Consider the following 14,847-nt stretch of genomic DNA (forward strand, 5'->3'; position numbering starts at 1 on the left):
TTCAACTGGCTAAGCCAGTTACTAATTCCTTCCAGAGGCACACACACACATTTTTTAAAAATGGACTTACCAGATAAAATCTATAGTATCTACACCAAATGGCCCATAAAACAAGGAGTTATTTTTTTTTTGAAACAGTGGTGGAAGTCATACACTCATTCTACCCATTACTGTCTTGCTCAACATTATAGATACCTCTGGCAAACGGTTTTAAGTATCTTAAATGGCACCAAATCTTCCTTTTTTGAAGATAGGCCTAATTTTTGGAGGTAGATAAACATCATTTGGAGTGAAATGCGACAAATAAAGTGGGTGATTATGTTGGATCTGTTTTGGTTTTTAAAAAAATGAATTTTGATTCTTAAGTGACCACACTGTATGATCAGTACACTCTTTAACCCCCAAAGACATGCCTTCATAATATTTTAGTATATTTTGTCTAAAACAGAGTTGTTTTAGTTTATTCCAAAGTAAAGGAGAACAGTCTTTTGGATTTACCAATTCCAGTGTGTTTTGTGTGAAATCAACCCCATTTCTCTGTTGTCATTTCATATTTGAAGGTGTATAAGCCATCAGTATGGGGGTGTGTTTGCATTTTGAAATATGTGATTCTATTACAGGAAATCATTGTGGGGATAGGAGAAAATCAGCACTTCATTTCCGTTTACTGGGGAGATACTTGCAGGGGAGGTGCCATCCTGGGGACGGGATGGTCTTTCACTTCATTCAAGTGCAGTTGATGGGTCAACCATTGCATCAGAGCCAAAGGGCAGAATCACAGAGTAGACAGAACAACCTGTGTTCTATGGTGGCTTGTGTTGGGTAGAATTGCAAATGTACTTTATAATCAGATTTTAAATAGAATCCAGGTTGAACGGAGTGGTGAGATAAGTCCATGTGAGAGTAAATGCTGTGGGCAGTCCTGAAAGGTTCGATTTGACCATCTGGGACCTGAAGTGCCTATTTCTAAAATGAAAGGATATATTTTACGGGCTGTGTCGACCCTCCCAGAGTGCATGGGTGATGCCCCTTGATGATAGTACAAAGGGAGTTTGAAGTTTTCCATTTTCCGCTGGTCTAGGGGCATTGACTGCACTCATTGTGTGCTTATCGCCACGGAGGCAGGCTCATGTTCTAAAGTGTCCTGTCTGGGGCTTGCACATATTCTTGGATGTCTTTAATTTCACCAAGCTGAACAAAATTGAACACATAGATCACTGAGGCTTGATGTTCCGAAGGCAAAGATTTCAAAAAAGCAGGTACTAGTTTCCCTAGAACAATTGGAACACCATAATACCACACTGATGTGGAGTCTGAATTACTTACGAGTCCTCTCATTCATCAATAGGAAAGCAGTTTGAGACATTCAGGTGACAACTTGTCCCTGCGACATTGTTAACTGATTTCTTTAAGGTTTCACGTTGGAGACGAAAAGTAAGGCAAAATCCCTGTGCCTTTGTTCTGCCTACATATTTTTTGAGTTTTATTTTGGAAAAGCTCTTGCTGGGATTAAAATGTATTCTCATTTCTGTTTGCTTGGACAAAACAGAACCACTCCTTGTGTGTGTGTGTGTGTGTGTGTGTGTGTGTGTGTGTGTGTGTTGGGAGATGGGGATAGTTGCTTTTAACTGCTCTGCTGGGCCATTTGCCTGGTTTCATGTGACACAGTTTCTGGCTTTCCTACTTACTGAAGAACTGTATTTTGACATTCATTGGAAACATTCTGTCCCACAGGCCCCCATCCTCCCTTAAATGCTCCCCTTTGTCTTGGATTAGGATATTGCCTTCCAAATTTTAAAAAACAAAGATTGGGCAACATTGCTTCCAGAGGAGCTTAACTGTTTAAGAGTTAAAGACACAGAAAAATTATAACTTCTTAAGTACTGTAGTGGCCAGGGGTTGATGAAAGGTGCCTTTGTTTGGGTGATTAGTTTGGACTCTGTTAAAACAGACAAAAATATCTTTTTTTGGTCTTATGGCGTAGGCAGGGTTTTATATGCTTAAAAGCAAATCTTCAACTGCATTCTCATTCTCTTACATCAACCCGCTTCTCCCCTTCCCTCCCATGTGGCAAAACAATAAACAAAGTGACCACTGTTGGTGCCGTGGGTCTCTCTCTCTCTCTCTCTCTCTTTCTGGTACAGGCTCCCAGGATGCAAATCTTTAGCCGTTTAAACTCTGAAAAGTCTTGCTTCTCTAAGAGAGGACGATTGCTGAACGTTTGCTCGCTGGAGAATGTCCCATGGTCGTCAGCTTCCAAGACGCTCTGCAAAAATGCAGGCTGCTTGGGCAGCTGGGATGGTGGGGGGCACTCCCGTCCTGTGAGGAATCCCTGCTTCAGGATCTCTGTTTTCTTTCTTCTCAGTATTTGTAAAGTCAGTGCTTTAGGTCGGAGAGTGTGTCTGGAACTCCAGGAAAGCATTGAAAGTACTATTTGTTCTTGAAAATGTTACAGTTAATCTCTTGGTCAGAGTCTGAGGGGAAGAAAAGATCTTTGTGAAGAAAGGCAACAAAACGCAAGCACGTATGTGTCTTCCCTGACTAGGGTTTCAGATTTGCTAACACAGATAACAGCAAAGAAAGGAGAGTTTTGAGAGGTTATTTTAAAGCAGTGGTTCTTAACCTGGGATGTGTGGATTCCCAAGAGGCCCACAGATGGTTTTCCAGGGATGGTGCTGAGGGGCCGGGGGGGTAGGGGTGGGACGGGCCCTCTAAAATTGAATAGAAACATTTGTACAAATAGTCCTTTTATTGGAGAGAGACCTATGATTCTCCTTAGAGTCTCAAGTAAAAAAAAGTAGTAACTACTTTATTTTTGGTAGCTCTTTTTCTCTATTATGGCAAAAGACACATAAAATAAAATTTACCATCTTAATTACCACTTTAAAGTATTGGGTTGGCCAAAAAGTTCGTTTGGGTTTTTTGGTAATATCTTACAAAAACCTGAACGAACTTTTTGGCCAGCCCACTATATAGTTCAGGAGCATTAAATACGTTCACATTGCTGTGCAACCATCACCACTGTCCATCCTCATAATTCTTTTCATGTTGTGAAACTGAAACTCTGTACCTATTAAACAGTAACTCCCCTTTCTCCCCCAGAACCTGGCAACCATCATTCTACTTTCTATGATCTTTGTCCTACTCTAAGTACCTTATGTAAGTGGAATCATGCAGTATCTGTCTTTTTGTGACTGGTTTATTTCACTTTGCATAATGTCCTCAAGATTCATTATGTTGTAGCACATTGCAGAATTTCCTTCCTTTTTAAGGCTGAATAATATTCCCTTGTATGTATATACCACATTTTGCTTATCCATTCACCCATTGAGGACACTTGGGTTCGTTCCATGCTTTGGCCATTGTGAATATTTTATTTATTTATTTATTTATCTTATTTTTTTTGGCTGCGTCGGATCTTAGTTGCAGCACACAGGATCTTTTGTTGAGACATGCGGGACCTTTTCATTATGGCACGTGATCTCTTTGTTGTGGCGCTCAGGTTTCTCTCTAGTTGCGGTGCTTGGGCTTCCCTCTAGCTGTGATGTGCGGGTTTTCTCTCCCTAGCTGTGGTGTGCGGGCTCCAGGGTGCGTGAGCTCAGTAGTTGCGGCGCACGGGGTCCAGAGCGCGTGGGCTCTGTAGTTTGCTGCACGTGGGCTCTCTCATTGAGGCATGTGAGCTCAATAGTTGCGGTGCTCGGACTTAGCTGCCCTGCAGCATGTGGGATCTTGACCAGGGATCGAACCTGTGTCTCCTGCATTGGTAGGCGGATTCTTTACCACTGGACCACCAGGGAAGTCCCTAGCTATTGTGAATAATGCTGCTGTGAACGTGGGTGTACAGTATAACTACTTTTTAAAAGCAAGTTCATAAGCACAAGTTTCCCCTTTTTTCTTTTGAGTTGTATATTAAGAGACTTTCAGAATCTGTGAAGCTTCTGGTGCCTCAACTTACTTTTAAGTTCTGAGTGAGTGTGCCTTGCACACATGTATGTTCTTCCCCTGAGGGCATGTGGCTGGGCTCTGGAAGCTCTTCTCGTCCCTAAGGAGATAACAGCTGATGTATAGAAAGCAAAGGGCTGGGGCATCCTCATGGGCCTTCTCCAGAGCTGACCCCTACCACTTTGCCTTATTCCCTTGGCAGGTTACTCCAGCCACAATGCAGAAGGATTGGCCAAAAAGGAGCCCCTTTCTGTGTTGGGGATGTGAGCAGGGGAAGGACCAATAGGTTTCTCCTCCTAGTCCCCAAAGTCTGGGACTCCCTCCTTTTCATGTACTTGGCAATATGGTCCCTCCCTGGGTGAGTGTGGATTTTGAAGTCAGACTTGGATTTGCATTCTGTCTCTCCCACTATCCACTGCATTATTTGGAGGCAGTTATTAAAATTGTTTGAACTTTAGTTTCTTCATTTGTAAAATGGGGATAAACTACCTACCTTGAAATGACATTATTAAGACTAAATGAGAAGACGTACATAAGGTGATTAGTGCTGAGCCTGACCATATAAATAGGAGCAGCTTCTTCATTAAAACCCAGGCTCTCTGCTACAAATCTAAAGGTAGGGATTTCTCATGTGAAAGCATTGCTAAATCTTGTCAAGGGTTTTTTTGTTTGTGAAACTTTGGGGAGTGGAAACCGGCAAGTCTACCAAATAAACTGAAAAGATAAATCTGGACTTAGTGGCTATAAAGATGGAGGCGTTAAAGGCTAAGCTGGGATGGGAGCAGAGAGAGAAATAAAGATCTGTTATTACCTATAACGTGAGCATTGTCCCATCTCTGCAATTGTTGGCAAAAGAGAGGCAGGCTGTGTCACTCCATCGGGACATCCTTGACGTGCCCTCACATCTCTGCAGTACATGAGCAAAACTCCGCCTGAGGAACTAACTTTGCATTCTTTTGAATATTTTAAAAGATTTTTTATGCAATCAACTGCACAATGAAGGAAAACATAACACTGTTTACATCTAAACATCAATAGAATCAAAAACAGGAAACAGTAAATCACACACAGAAGACACCTAAACCAAGTCACTGTTTATATGCTCTATGTCACTATTTATACAGAATTAATTTTATATAGCTGCTACCAGTGTGTATATGCCATTCCAAGTTCTACTTTTCCCCACTAATTTGTATAGATTCCCCCCATATTTCTATAGTTCTCATACTTAACATTTCAAGTGGCAATATTTATATTGATTTGTTTTATATCTATATCACAAGCTTTGGGGTTGGTTTTTTACTCTAAAATAAATGTTTCTTTTACATAACTACTCAATGCTATTTCAATACAAACTCCTCCTCCCTTGTCAAAAGCTCTGATAAATATTATGATATTTGCCATCTTTTATGAACTTTGTCTCTAGAAGGATTGTATTAATACTAATCAAGGCCACCAGCAATGGATAAATATACCTGAAGTGGAATTATTCCCATTTCCCCCAATACTGGCTTTGTAATTTTCTTTTTTGTGAATGTAATAAGAGTGGATCAAGCATCTTACAGTTGCTTTAATTTTTAATTCTAAAAGTATAACGAATGTCAACATTTTCTTGTTTCTTAAAACTGAACTATTTCTAACTCCGTTTGTATGAATTACCTGATCCAGGAATCGGCAAACGACAGCCCTTGGGCTAAATATGGCCAGTTGCCTGCTTTTAGAAATAAAGTTACTGGAACACAGCTGTGCTCATCTGTTTACATGTTGTCTACTGCTGCTGTTGAGCTACAGTGGCAGAGTTCAGTAGTTGCAACAGAGCAAAGTCTAAAATATTTACTATCTGGCTCTTTATAGAAAAAGTTTTCAGACTCTAATCCCATCTCTTAGCCCTTACTCACTCTTGTTCTACCACACTTTATGCTCCTGCAATATCAACGTCAAAGTACTGCAGTTCCCCACGTGTTGTGATAATTTATGTTTTAGTGTCTTTACGCATGCTCTTCCCTCTGTCTGGAATTTCCCAACTCCCCTCTGCCAGGAAGGGTCAGCCTTCCAAACCCTCCTGAAGGGGTGCTCATCCTATAAAGCATTCCCTTTAATTCGAATTCATAACTTTACTTTTTTGTTAGAAGATATTGACAGTTGGAATGAGAATCAAGAAAACAATGCCTGGAAAAGCAGTTCATAAAGCTATAGGTGCTATATAAAAGTAACAACTTTTAATAATAACTATTATTATACTTGGCAGCATCCGTGCCCGCCTTTGTTTCTACTTTTATTTCAAACCATTTACAGGGAGCTTTTTAGACCAGAGCACCCCTGTTGGCTCTCATGGAGTAAAGGGTCTAAGAACACCTTTCCCATAATCTCTCTTTGTTAAATACCAACAACGTATTTGGGCGCCTGGACTAGTTATTTTGGCAACACCAGAGGCCAACTCGGATCAATTAGATGTGTCATCAATTATTGACTAATCATTAAGATGACTCAAAACATCCATCAACCAACCAAGCCAAAAAGACCAACTCTCTGAGTTGTCCTGTTTGACTCCACAGAACAAGTTTGGAATCCTAGAGAAGCAATAAACATAAAATTCTGAGAAGATATGCCAAGGCAAAAAAGCCTTTCTGTCCATTGGTTGCGGGGAGTTATGTTGAGAACATAGCTCTACACTACTATATATATAGATCTGCCTATCTATATTTATTTATATATCTTTATATCTATCTATACCATATATATATTTTTTTAATGGGTCTGCATTCCTCTCTCTGCATCTCCCTTCCTTTGGGAATCAAAAACATCTCATAGAAAATATTTTCATGAAATCTAATATATATAAAAACTGTATATTGGCTGTGTGTGTGTGTGTTTGTGTGTGTGTGTTTGTGTGTGTGTGTGAATACAGTGTACTAATTTAAACGATGATGTCCAGTGGATCCGGGAAGGAGTTTAGAGATTTCCATTTGCTTTGTGAAAAGTTTGATATGTGTGTTGAAAGCCATGAAGCGAAGGTTCAGATTACGCCACATGAAAGCTTGGGTGGTTCTGAATGCTGAGTCCCAGAGACAAAAGCTCTTAGTTATAACTGCATTTCTGGAGAGGAGGGCGCCAGTTCGTTCGCCACTTCCATTAAGGAGCAACTACTTCTTTTAGCGGTGCTGTTCTCTCAGGAAGTGCAATATATAGTAAGGGCAGAAAAATAAGCAAAGGAGGAAATTTGTTATTGATTTTCTTTTCTGCTGTGAAATTACATGAAAGCTCAATGGCTTGGAGCAGTAACTTAGTCAATAAGGCTCCATTTGAGACCACCTTGAAGTTCAATTCTCTCTCAATCCTTTTAAACTTCCTCTAGTGTTGGATTCTTTTGTATTTAATTATCTTCGGTGCTGAGATACTATGAAGCTTTTTTATTCATCACACCACAGAGGATTTTGCTAAAGGTAAAACTGAAATATTCCCAGACAGTAAGGTTCCATCAGTCCTTTTTGGTTAGAAATCAATAGCACTGAAAACCAATCCTTAAAAGCCAAGGAAAAAAGACGAAGAAGGTGAATAGTAGGACTCCTTACTGTAAAGCAATTTTTCAATATTAGGGTGTTGCTGGATTTTCTTGGGTTTGAGCTGCAGAGAGACTAAGCTCAGTGTTTTCTCCAGTGGGAGTGGGGAAGGTCATTTATGTCAGACTCACCATTATGTGAGTGTACATTTTGGTCATAATACTTGCTAATGTTTATTGAACACTTACTGTGTGCTGAGTCTTTATATGGTTTCTGTTCCGTAGGGAAGCAATAAGTCGCCTGTGTGGAGCTGTCCCTGGGGCAAATGGAGCCATTAAAAAGCGAAAGGTAAATATTGGTGTGGTTTTTTTGTTTTAGTTTCCCTAACTATGGGAAAGATAGTATCAAGATAGTTGTTAGTTCATTCCACCACATGACCCAAGGTCCAGAATGGCCTTGATTATTTGGCATGCTATCTGAGATGCACTCAAAGTTGTTCGTTCTTGTCCCTCAAATTTTTCTGACTTGCCAGACACTGTCTGAAATGGTGATGCCTGAGGGTCAGAGTGGAGAAAGCACCTGGCTCTTTTCAAGTCAGAAAATCTGGTTGCAGAGCTAGGTATTTACTTACCTTTGAGCATGGTATCTCATCTCTCCAAAACTCCATTCTTGTTCCTGTAAAGTTAAGCTGTTGAACCAGATGACCAATTTTGGTACCTTCCAATTTCAATATTTTATAATGTATGTATTCTGCATTTTAACATTTTAGGACTCCATGGCCTATTTTCAGTTGGAAACAAGAGTGCTGGTAGAGGAAAGGGTAATAAATGGGTAGAAGGAGCTTTTCATGTTGAGAGAAATCATGAGATTTGATGTTAGACTTGGATTTAAATCCTGTCTCTGCCACCTACTAACTGTGTGATCTTGATCAAGTCATTTCACCTTTTGAATCCTTGGTTTCCTCATTTGTAAAGTAGGGAAAATAGCCCTTAGTTTATAGAATTATGTAAGAATTAAATGAAGTGATGTGTAAGTGTCTTGCTTACATTAGGCTTTCAACACTAATGGTAGTTAGTAATATCCCTAGAATACTTAGTTGCTTTGAAAAGTCCAAAGGGGAGGTGCAATGGCTCTTAAGATAACTATATAAATGATAGAATTGTAGACTGTTTAAGAGGGGAGGAATTTTTAGAGATCTCCCAGTTGAACCCTCTCACTTTGCCAGCTGCTAAACTGTGGCTCAGAGAAGAGACTTGCCTTGAGTCACTAGGAAGATCAAGGTCAGCGCCAGCTGTAGAAGCCAGGTCTTCAGAGTCCTGACTTACTGCTCTATTTCCATACCACCCTGCCTAATTTTTTATCATTACTCATTATTTTGCGTAGGGCTGAACCCACTGTCACCCAGAGTGACTCAGATGAGCCACATGATCTGGGAAACTCTGATGAATGACTCTTGAATTCTACTAGAACTCCCATTACTAGTTTCTCTGACGGAACCAATGGTCTGTCTGTAGCCTCTAGCCTCCTCCTGCCTCTCATAACCTCTGTGAATAGGCGGTTCCGACTGGAAGATCCCAACAAACAGGCTTATTCACTTAAGACTTTCTCATTTCAGGAGTAGTGGGAGTCCACACTCCTAAACAAAATAAAACAAAAGCAAACCAGGCTATCATCTTTCCAGAAAGTACACATGTAAAGAAGTAAAAAAAAAGAAAGAAAATTTTGAGCTAATTTCCTTTGATAGCTAGCATTTTTATTGAGTACTTAATACATGCCAGGGACTCTTCCACGTACTTTATATTTTTTATATTCTTTTTCCTCCCAATTTGAAAAATTGTGGTAAAATACACATAACATAAAATCTACCATAGTAACCATTTCTAAGGGTATAGTTCAGGGATATTATGTACATTCATATTGTTGTTCAATCATCACCCCCATCTACCCCCATAACTCTTTTTTTTTTAGGAAATAAAGTCATTTATTTGAAGAACAGAATATACTTAGAATTGTTTGCTTCTATAAAGCCCATTTCCCCCAAGCCTTAACTTTGAAATTTCATATTAAGCAATGAAGTTATTTTACACAATCTAGTTAAACAATTTATTAGGAATAGTCCCATAACTTTTTTTATCTTGTAAAACAGAAAGTTTATACTCATTAAAAAACAACTTCCCATTCCCCCCCTCTCCAGCCCCTGGCAACCACCATTCTACTTTCTGTCTCTATGATTTTGACTACTCTAAGTATCTCATATAAGTGGAATCATACAGTATTTGTCTTATTGTGACTGGCTTATTTCACATTACTTCACATAATGTCCTCAAGGTTCATCCATGCTGTAGCACATGTCAAAATTTCCTTCCTTACTAAGACTGAAGAAATATTTCATTGTATGTATATATCACATTTTGCTTTCCATTTATCTGTTGATGGACACTTGGGTTACTTCCATGTTTTAACTATTGTAAATAATGCTGCTATGAACATGGATGTACAAATATCTCTTTAAGTCCTTGCTTTCAGTTCTTTTGGGTATATAACAAAAAGTAGAAATTGCTGGATCATATGGTAATTCTATTTTTAAGTTTTTGGGGAGCTGCTATACTGTTTTCCATAGCTGTTGTACCATTGTACATTCCTACAAATAGTGTATAAGGGTTTCACTTTCTCCACATCCTTGCTAAGACTTGTTATTTTCCCTTCCTTCCTTCCTTCCTTCCTTCCTTTCTTCCTTCCTCCCTCCCTCCCTCCCTCCCTTCCTTCCTTCTGACTAGTTATAGGTCTACACAGATTTTCTATTTCTTCATGATTTAGTCTTGGTAGCTTTTATGTTTCTAGGAATTTGTCCATTTCATCTAGGTAATCCAGTGTGTTGACATACAATTGTTCATAGTATTCTCTTATAATCCTTTTACTTCTGTTGAATTGGTAGTAATGACCCCACTCTCATTTCTCATCTTACTAATTTGAGTCTTCTCTCTTTTTACCTTAGTTTATCTAGCTAAAGGTTTGTCAATTTTGTTGATCTTTTTGAGGAACCAACTTTTGGTTTCATTTTTAACATTTAAAAAAACATAAATATTCATTCTGTAACAAAATCCATAACTTATAGAGTGTTGTTTTGTTATTTTTAAAGCCTCCAGCTAAGTTCCTATCAACACTTCTTGGCAAAAGTAATCTTCAGTTTTCGGGAATGAATATAAAACTGACCATCTCAACATGCAGCCTCACATTGATGAATCTTGACAACCAACAGGTAAGATCATGAATGTCATTTATAGTTTAACATATCATCTATTTTTCTAGAACAGTCTGGGCATAATGAAGAGAATAAAGTTTCAGACAGTGTGCCTAAAACTTAATAAGACATGAGGGAAAAAAAATCTGCCAAGGATTTATGTGTAGCAATAATTAGGACAACAGTATTACTAACCCATCACTGGGGCATTTAACTGCCTACATACTTGCCCCTACCTATCGGCTTTGTAATAAGAACTAAGATGCAAAGAACATATTAAGTACCATTTGGAATATATTTGAGTCAGTCATTTATTACTCTCCGCTACCCCTCTCCAAAGGGAAAGCAATTCCATCATCAGAACTAACAGACTGTGTGTTGGACTGGGGATGCAAATGAAGGACAGAGGGGAAGGGTGATGTTAGGGTCAGTGTTCTAGCTAACCGAAATTTAAGCAGAAAACATTTTCTTCCAACCCTTAAGATTGAAAAGCCTTCTCAAATGTTATTGTGTAAACAACTTTTTCACCTTTGATGATTTATGATGCTATGGTGTGCCTGAGTTCTCACTGTAAACATTATTTCTCAAAGAACAGCATTGCTGAAGCAAATATAAAAGATATACAGGCATTGGGCTAAATATGTACTTTAACCTAGGGCACTCTTTTTTGACTTACTTTTTATTTTTTAAACTAAATTCCTTATATCAGGTTATTTATGTATGTTAGAGTCTAATTTTTCTTTGTCTAATATGTAGTCATTTGAGGTTCTTAGTATATAAGTTTTTACTGTGTGGAGTGCTGTTGATCAGGGACTCACGCAAGGTTTAACGTGTACTTGTCAGTGATAAAACACTAAGAGGCTTTGGGGTCACATGTAGGTTGAAAGCCTGGCTTTGCCACTAACAAACAAGTTACCCTACCACTCAATTTTCATCATCAGTGAAATGAGAATTATAGTCTTAAACATAGAGTTTCTGAGAAGATGGACTTAGCACCAGTATGTGTCTTATAGGGTTATTTAGATTAAGTAAGATCATGTAAATCACTGGATGTAAATCACTCAGCACAGTGCCCGTTGCATGGTGCATTTTTCCTTGAGGCCTTTTCATATACTCAGTACTTAGCAGGGAAAGCATATTGTAATATGTAAAATTATAAAATTGTCAGTAACATATAAGTACAGTTATAAACATTTTGATTTCCATTTTTTGCGAAAAAATTCACTTGCAGTTTTTTTTTTTAATTTTTCTTGGAGTATAGTTATTTACAATGTTGTGTTAGTTTCTGCTGTATAGCAAAGTGAATCAGTTATGCATATACATATATCCACTCTTTTTTAGATTCTATTCCCGTATAGATAATTACAGAGTATTGAGAAGAGTGCTATATAATTTATTTATTTATTCATTCATTTATTTATTTTTGGCTGCGTTGGGTCTTCATTGCTGCACGCAGGCCTTCTCTAGTTGCGGCGAGCGGGGCTACTCTTCCTTGCGGTGTGTGGGCTTCTCATTGTGGTGGCTTCTCTTGTTGTGGAGCACGGGCTCTAGCAATGCAGGCTCAGTAGTTGTGGCTCACGGGCTTAGTTGCTCCGCGGCATGTGGGATCTTTCCTGACCAGGGCTCAAACCCGTGTCCCCTGCATTGGCAGGTGGATTCTTAACCACTGTGCCACCAGGGAAGACCCCCTGTTCTATATAGTAGGTCCTTGTTGATTATCTATTTTATATATAGTAGTGTGTATATGTCAATCCCAAACTTCCAATTTATCGCGCCCCCACCCTGCTTCCCCCCACCCCTCGTAACCATGTTTGTTTTCTACATCTGTGACTCTGTTTCACTTGTGGTTTTGAGGTTTGCTTTATTTTCTAAATTCAAAAGCAGAATAAAATACATTGCTTACACAGTAGTATAAAACACCATAGAGGAAAATGTTTAATATGAAACAATTTTAAATAGATTCCTGTCTGGTTGAATCAAGATTGGTTATCCAAGAGAGGTGATACCATTGATATCTGACAGCAGAACATATGGGGCTGTACGTGGAAGATGAAGCCTATCTGGGTGGAAGGTGAAACATTCATTGTCCTTCGGATGCTTTGCCCTCAAGATATTTGTGGATGTAAAATTTATTTTTAGTTTTCACCCATGTGGATGGTACCAGGGATGCTCAATTCTTTTAGTTATAGGATTTCATTGAGTATAGGAACCCTTGAATTATCTGAGTTTTATAGGGGAGGAAGAGTAGGCAAAGCAAGAGCCATCACGATGACAGCTGTGCAGAATCAAATGAGCATTTTTAAAAATGGCTCTTTCCATGGGTGACTGAAGTGAATGGGGAATTTAGGAAGAAGAGGGTTGTGGTGTGTGTGGTGGAGGGCATAAGTTATTCTCAAAATCTCTTTCCCCTCCACTACCCTTTTCCAAGCCACTGCAATTAGAGCTGGTATTGCCACACGTCCATAATCTTTCAGGCGAATAAAAGGATGGACAGTGGGCATGGGTGGCTTCCACGACCAGTAGTTACAGCAAAGAGCTGCTTTGGGGAGTGGTTCACATCTTTTCTGCACTGGTGGCATGGAATGGGCTGTGTTCAGCCCACCGCTGGAGTGGGGACCAAAGTTAGGATCTCACTGATATTAGACCCAGGGGCTGATTTTTAAAAATAACTTTGAACTATTCTGCAGACCTGGGGAGAATGGTCACGGGGGATGGGGTTTGGGGTGTAAAAAAGATGTGCTGCTCTGGATGCTTAAACTCAAGAAGCTTTATGTGTTCCTTCAAAAGGAAAGCTGAAGTGTCCAAGGGATAAAGGTAGCAGAGAAGTGACCATGTGGATGTAGCATGAGAAAATGATTTATCAATTAAATTTTCCTTAAAGAAAACTGGCCTCTAAAGTTCTAAGATAAATACAAATATCCCCCCCCCCACCCTTAACTTCAAAGATATACTTTGGATGGAAAACATAAACAGCTTCAAGTTTATAGATACATTCATAGATGACAGAGCATTTATGGGTCAGATGGTTCACATTTATCTTCAGTCACTGAGAACATCGAGAATGTAACCATTCACTCCCAGAAAATGTCTCACAGAACCTCAGAGGCAGAAAATAAGATATTAAACACGCAAACATGCAATGCTTGCAATTTTTAAAACTTACCATATTTGGGGATGGGAAAATATATTTTGCAAAAGCAAGTTATAGGGGTTTTTATATAGTCCTTGTTTTAAAAATTCAAGCAACAGACTTCCTTGACATACTTTAATAAGGCGTTAAGCAAAAATGTCAGTCTGAGCAGCTCCTACTCCCACTATTTCTCTACTCGTTTCTACACTCCTATCATCGACTCTAACAGCTACTGAAATTGAGAAGGGTAATAAAGAGATAAGGTAAAACGGGCAGAAAATGGAGACATCCTTTAGTCTCCAAGAGGAGAGGCAATTCAAACACCTACAGAGGCCAGGCAAGTAATGCAAACTGTCCAGGTTCATGAACACACAATGGTGCGAGCACAGTGATAAATGATGAGTGCTACTTGGTCTCCACGTTGGGAGACAACACTGGGGAACACGGCAAACAGAATACTTTCCCTGTGTAAAGGCCAATCAGATGCTTCTGATGGGACTATAGGTCAAGGGCTGCCAGGTCTTCCACTTTTGAGGAAAAAAAAAAACAAGATGGAAATCTGGGAGTTTTGCTGCTCTCTCTGGATTATAAGATGTTGGTCTTTAATTAAGAAATTAAAATTATAAGCATGAGCCAAACAAAATAGATGCGTTCTTGAGATGAGCCAATGTGGGACATCTGATCTAAGCAAACATTTAACTATGGATAGACCTAGAAAGCTCTCCACAAATCACACTACACACTCATAAGTTTAAGTTCGCTCTCCCCATTCCACATCCCCACCCTCTCCCCCCGTCAAAGAATCAGGATTAGAACGTCCCCAGAACTCCTTTCTTTAGTTTATCTGTTTATATAGATTTGTGTATATCTTCATTTAATCCTCACAATTTATAAGGTTCATCCAATTATCCTTATTTTCAGTTCAGGATCCTGAGGCAGAGAGATTAATCTACTCAGTTACAGAGCTATAAGCAGTGGAGCCCAGATTTGAATCAGGTAGGCTGGTTCCAGTCTGTGATTAACTGTAACATTTT

At 39.2% G+C, this 14,847-nt stretch overlaps 1 protein-coding gene across 2 annotated transcripts in view; it reads left to right on the forward strand.

Moving 5' to 3' along the window:
• The window catches only part of SHC4 (SHC adaptor protein 4), a 130,018-nt gene that overhangs the window by 58,940 nt on the left and 56,231 nt on the right, over positions 1 to 14,847 (forward strand). For both annotated transcript variants that reach the window (XM_036843630.1, XM_036843631.1), the window contains exons 3-4: positions 7,727 to 7,790; positions 10,582 to 10,701. In XM_036843630.1, coding sequence (XP_036699525.1) covers positions 7,727 to 7,790; positions 10,582 to 10,701 — 184 coding nt within the window. The remainder of the gene's footprint in view (positions 1 to 7,726; positions 7,791 to 10,581; positions 10,702 to 14,847) is intronic.

The sequence above is a fragment of the Balaenoptera musculus genome, chromosome 2 (assembly GCF_009873245.2).
Source record: "Balaenoptera musculus isolate JJ_BM4_2016_0621 chromosome 2, mBalMus1.pri.v3, whole genome shotgun sequence".
NCBI classification, from domain to species: domain Eukaryota; kingdom Metazoa; phylum Chordata; class Mammalia; order Artiodactyla; family Balaenopteridae; genus Balaenoptera; species Balaenoptera musculus.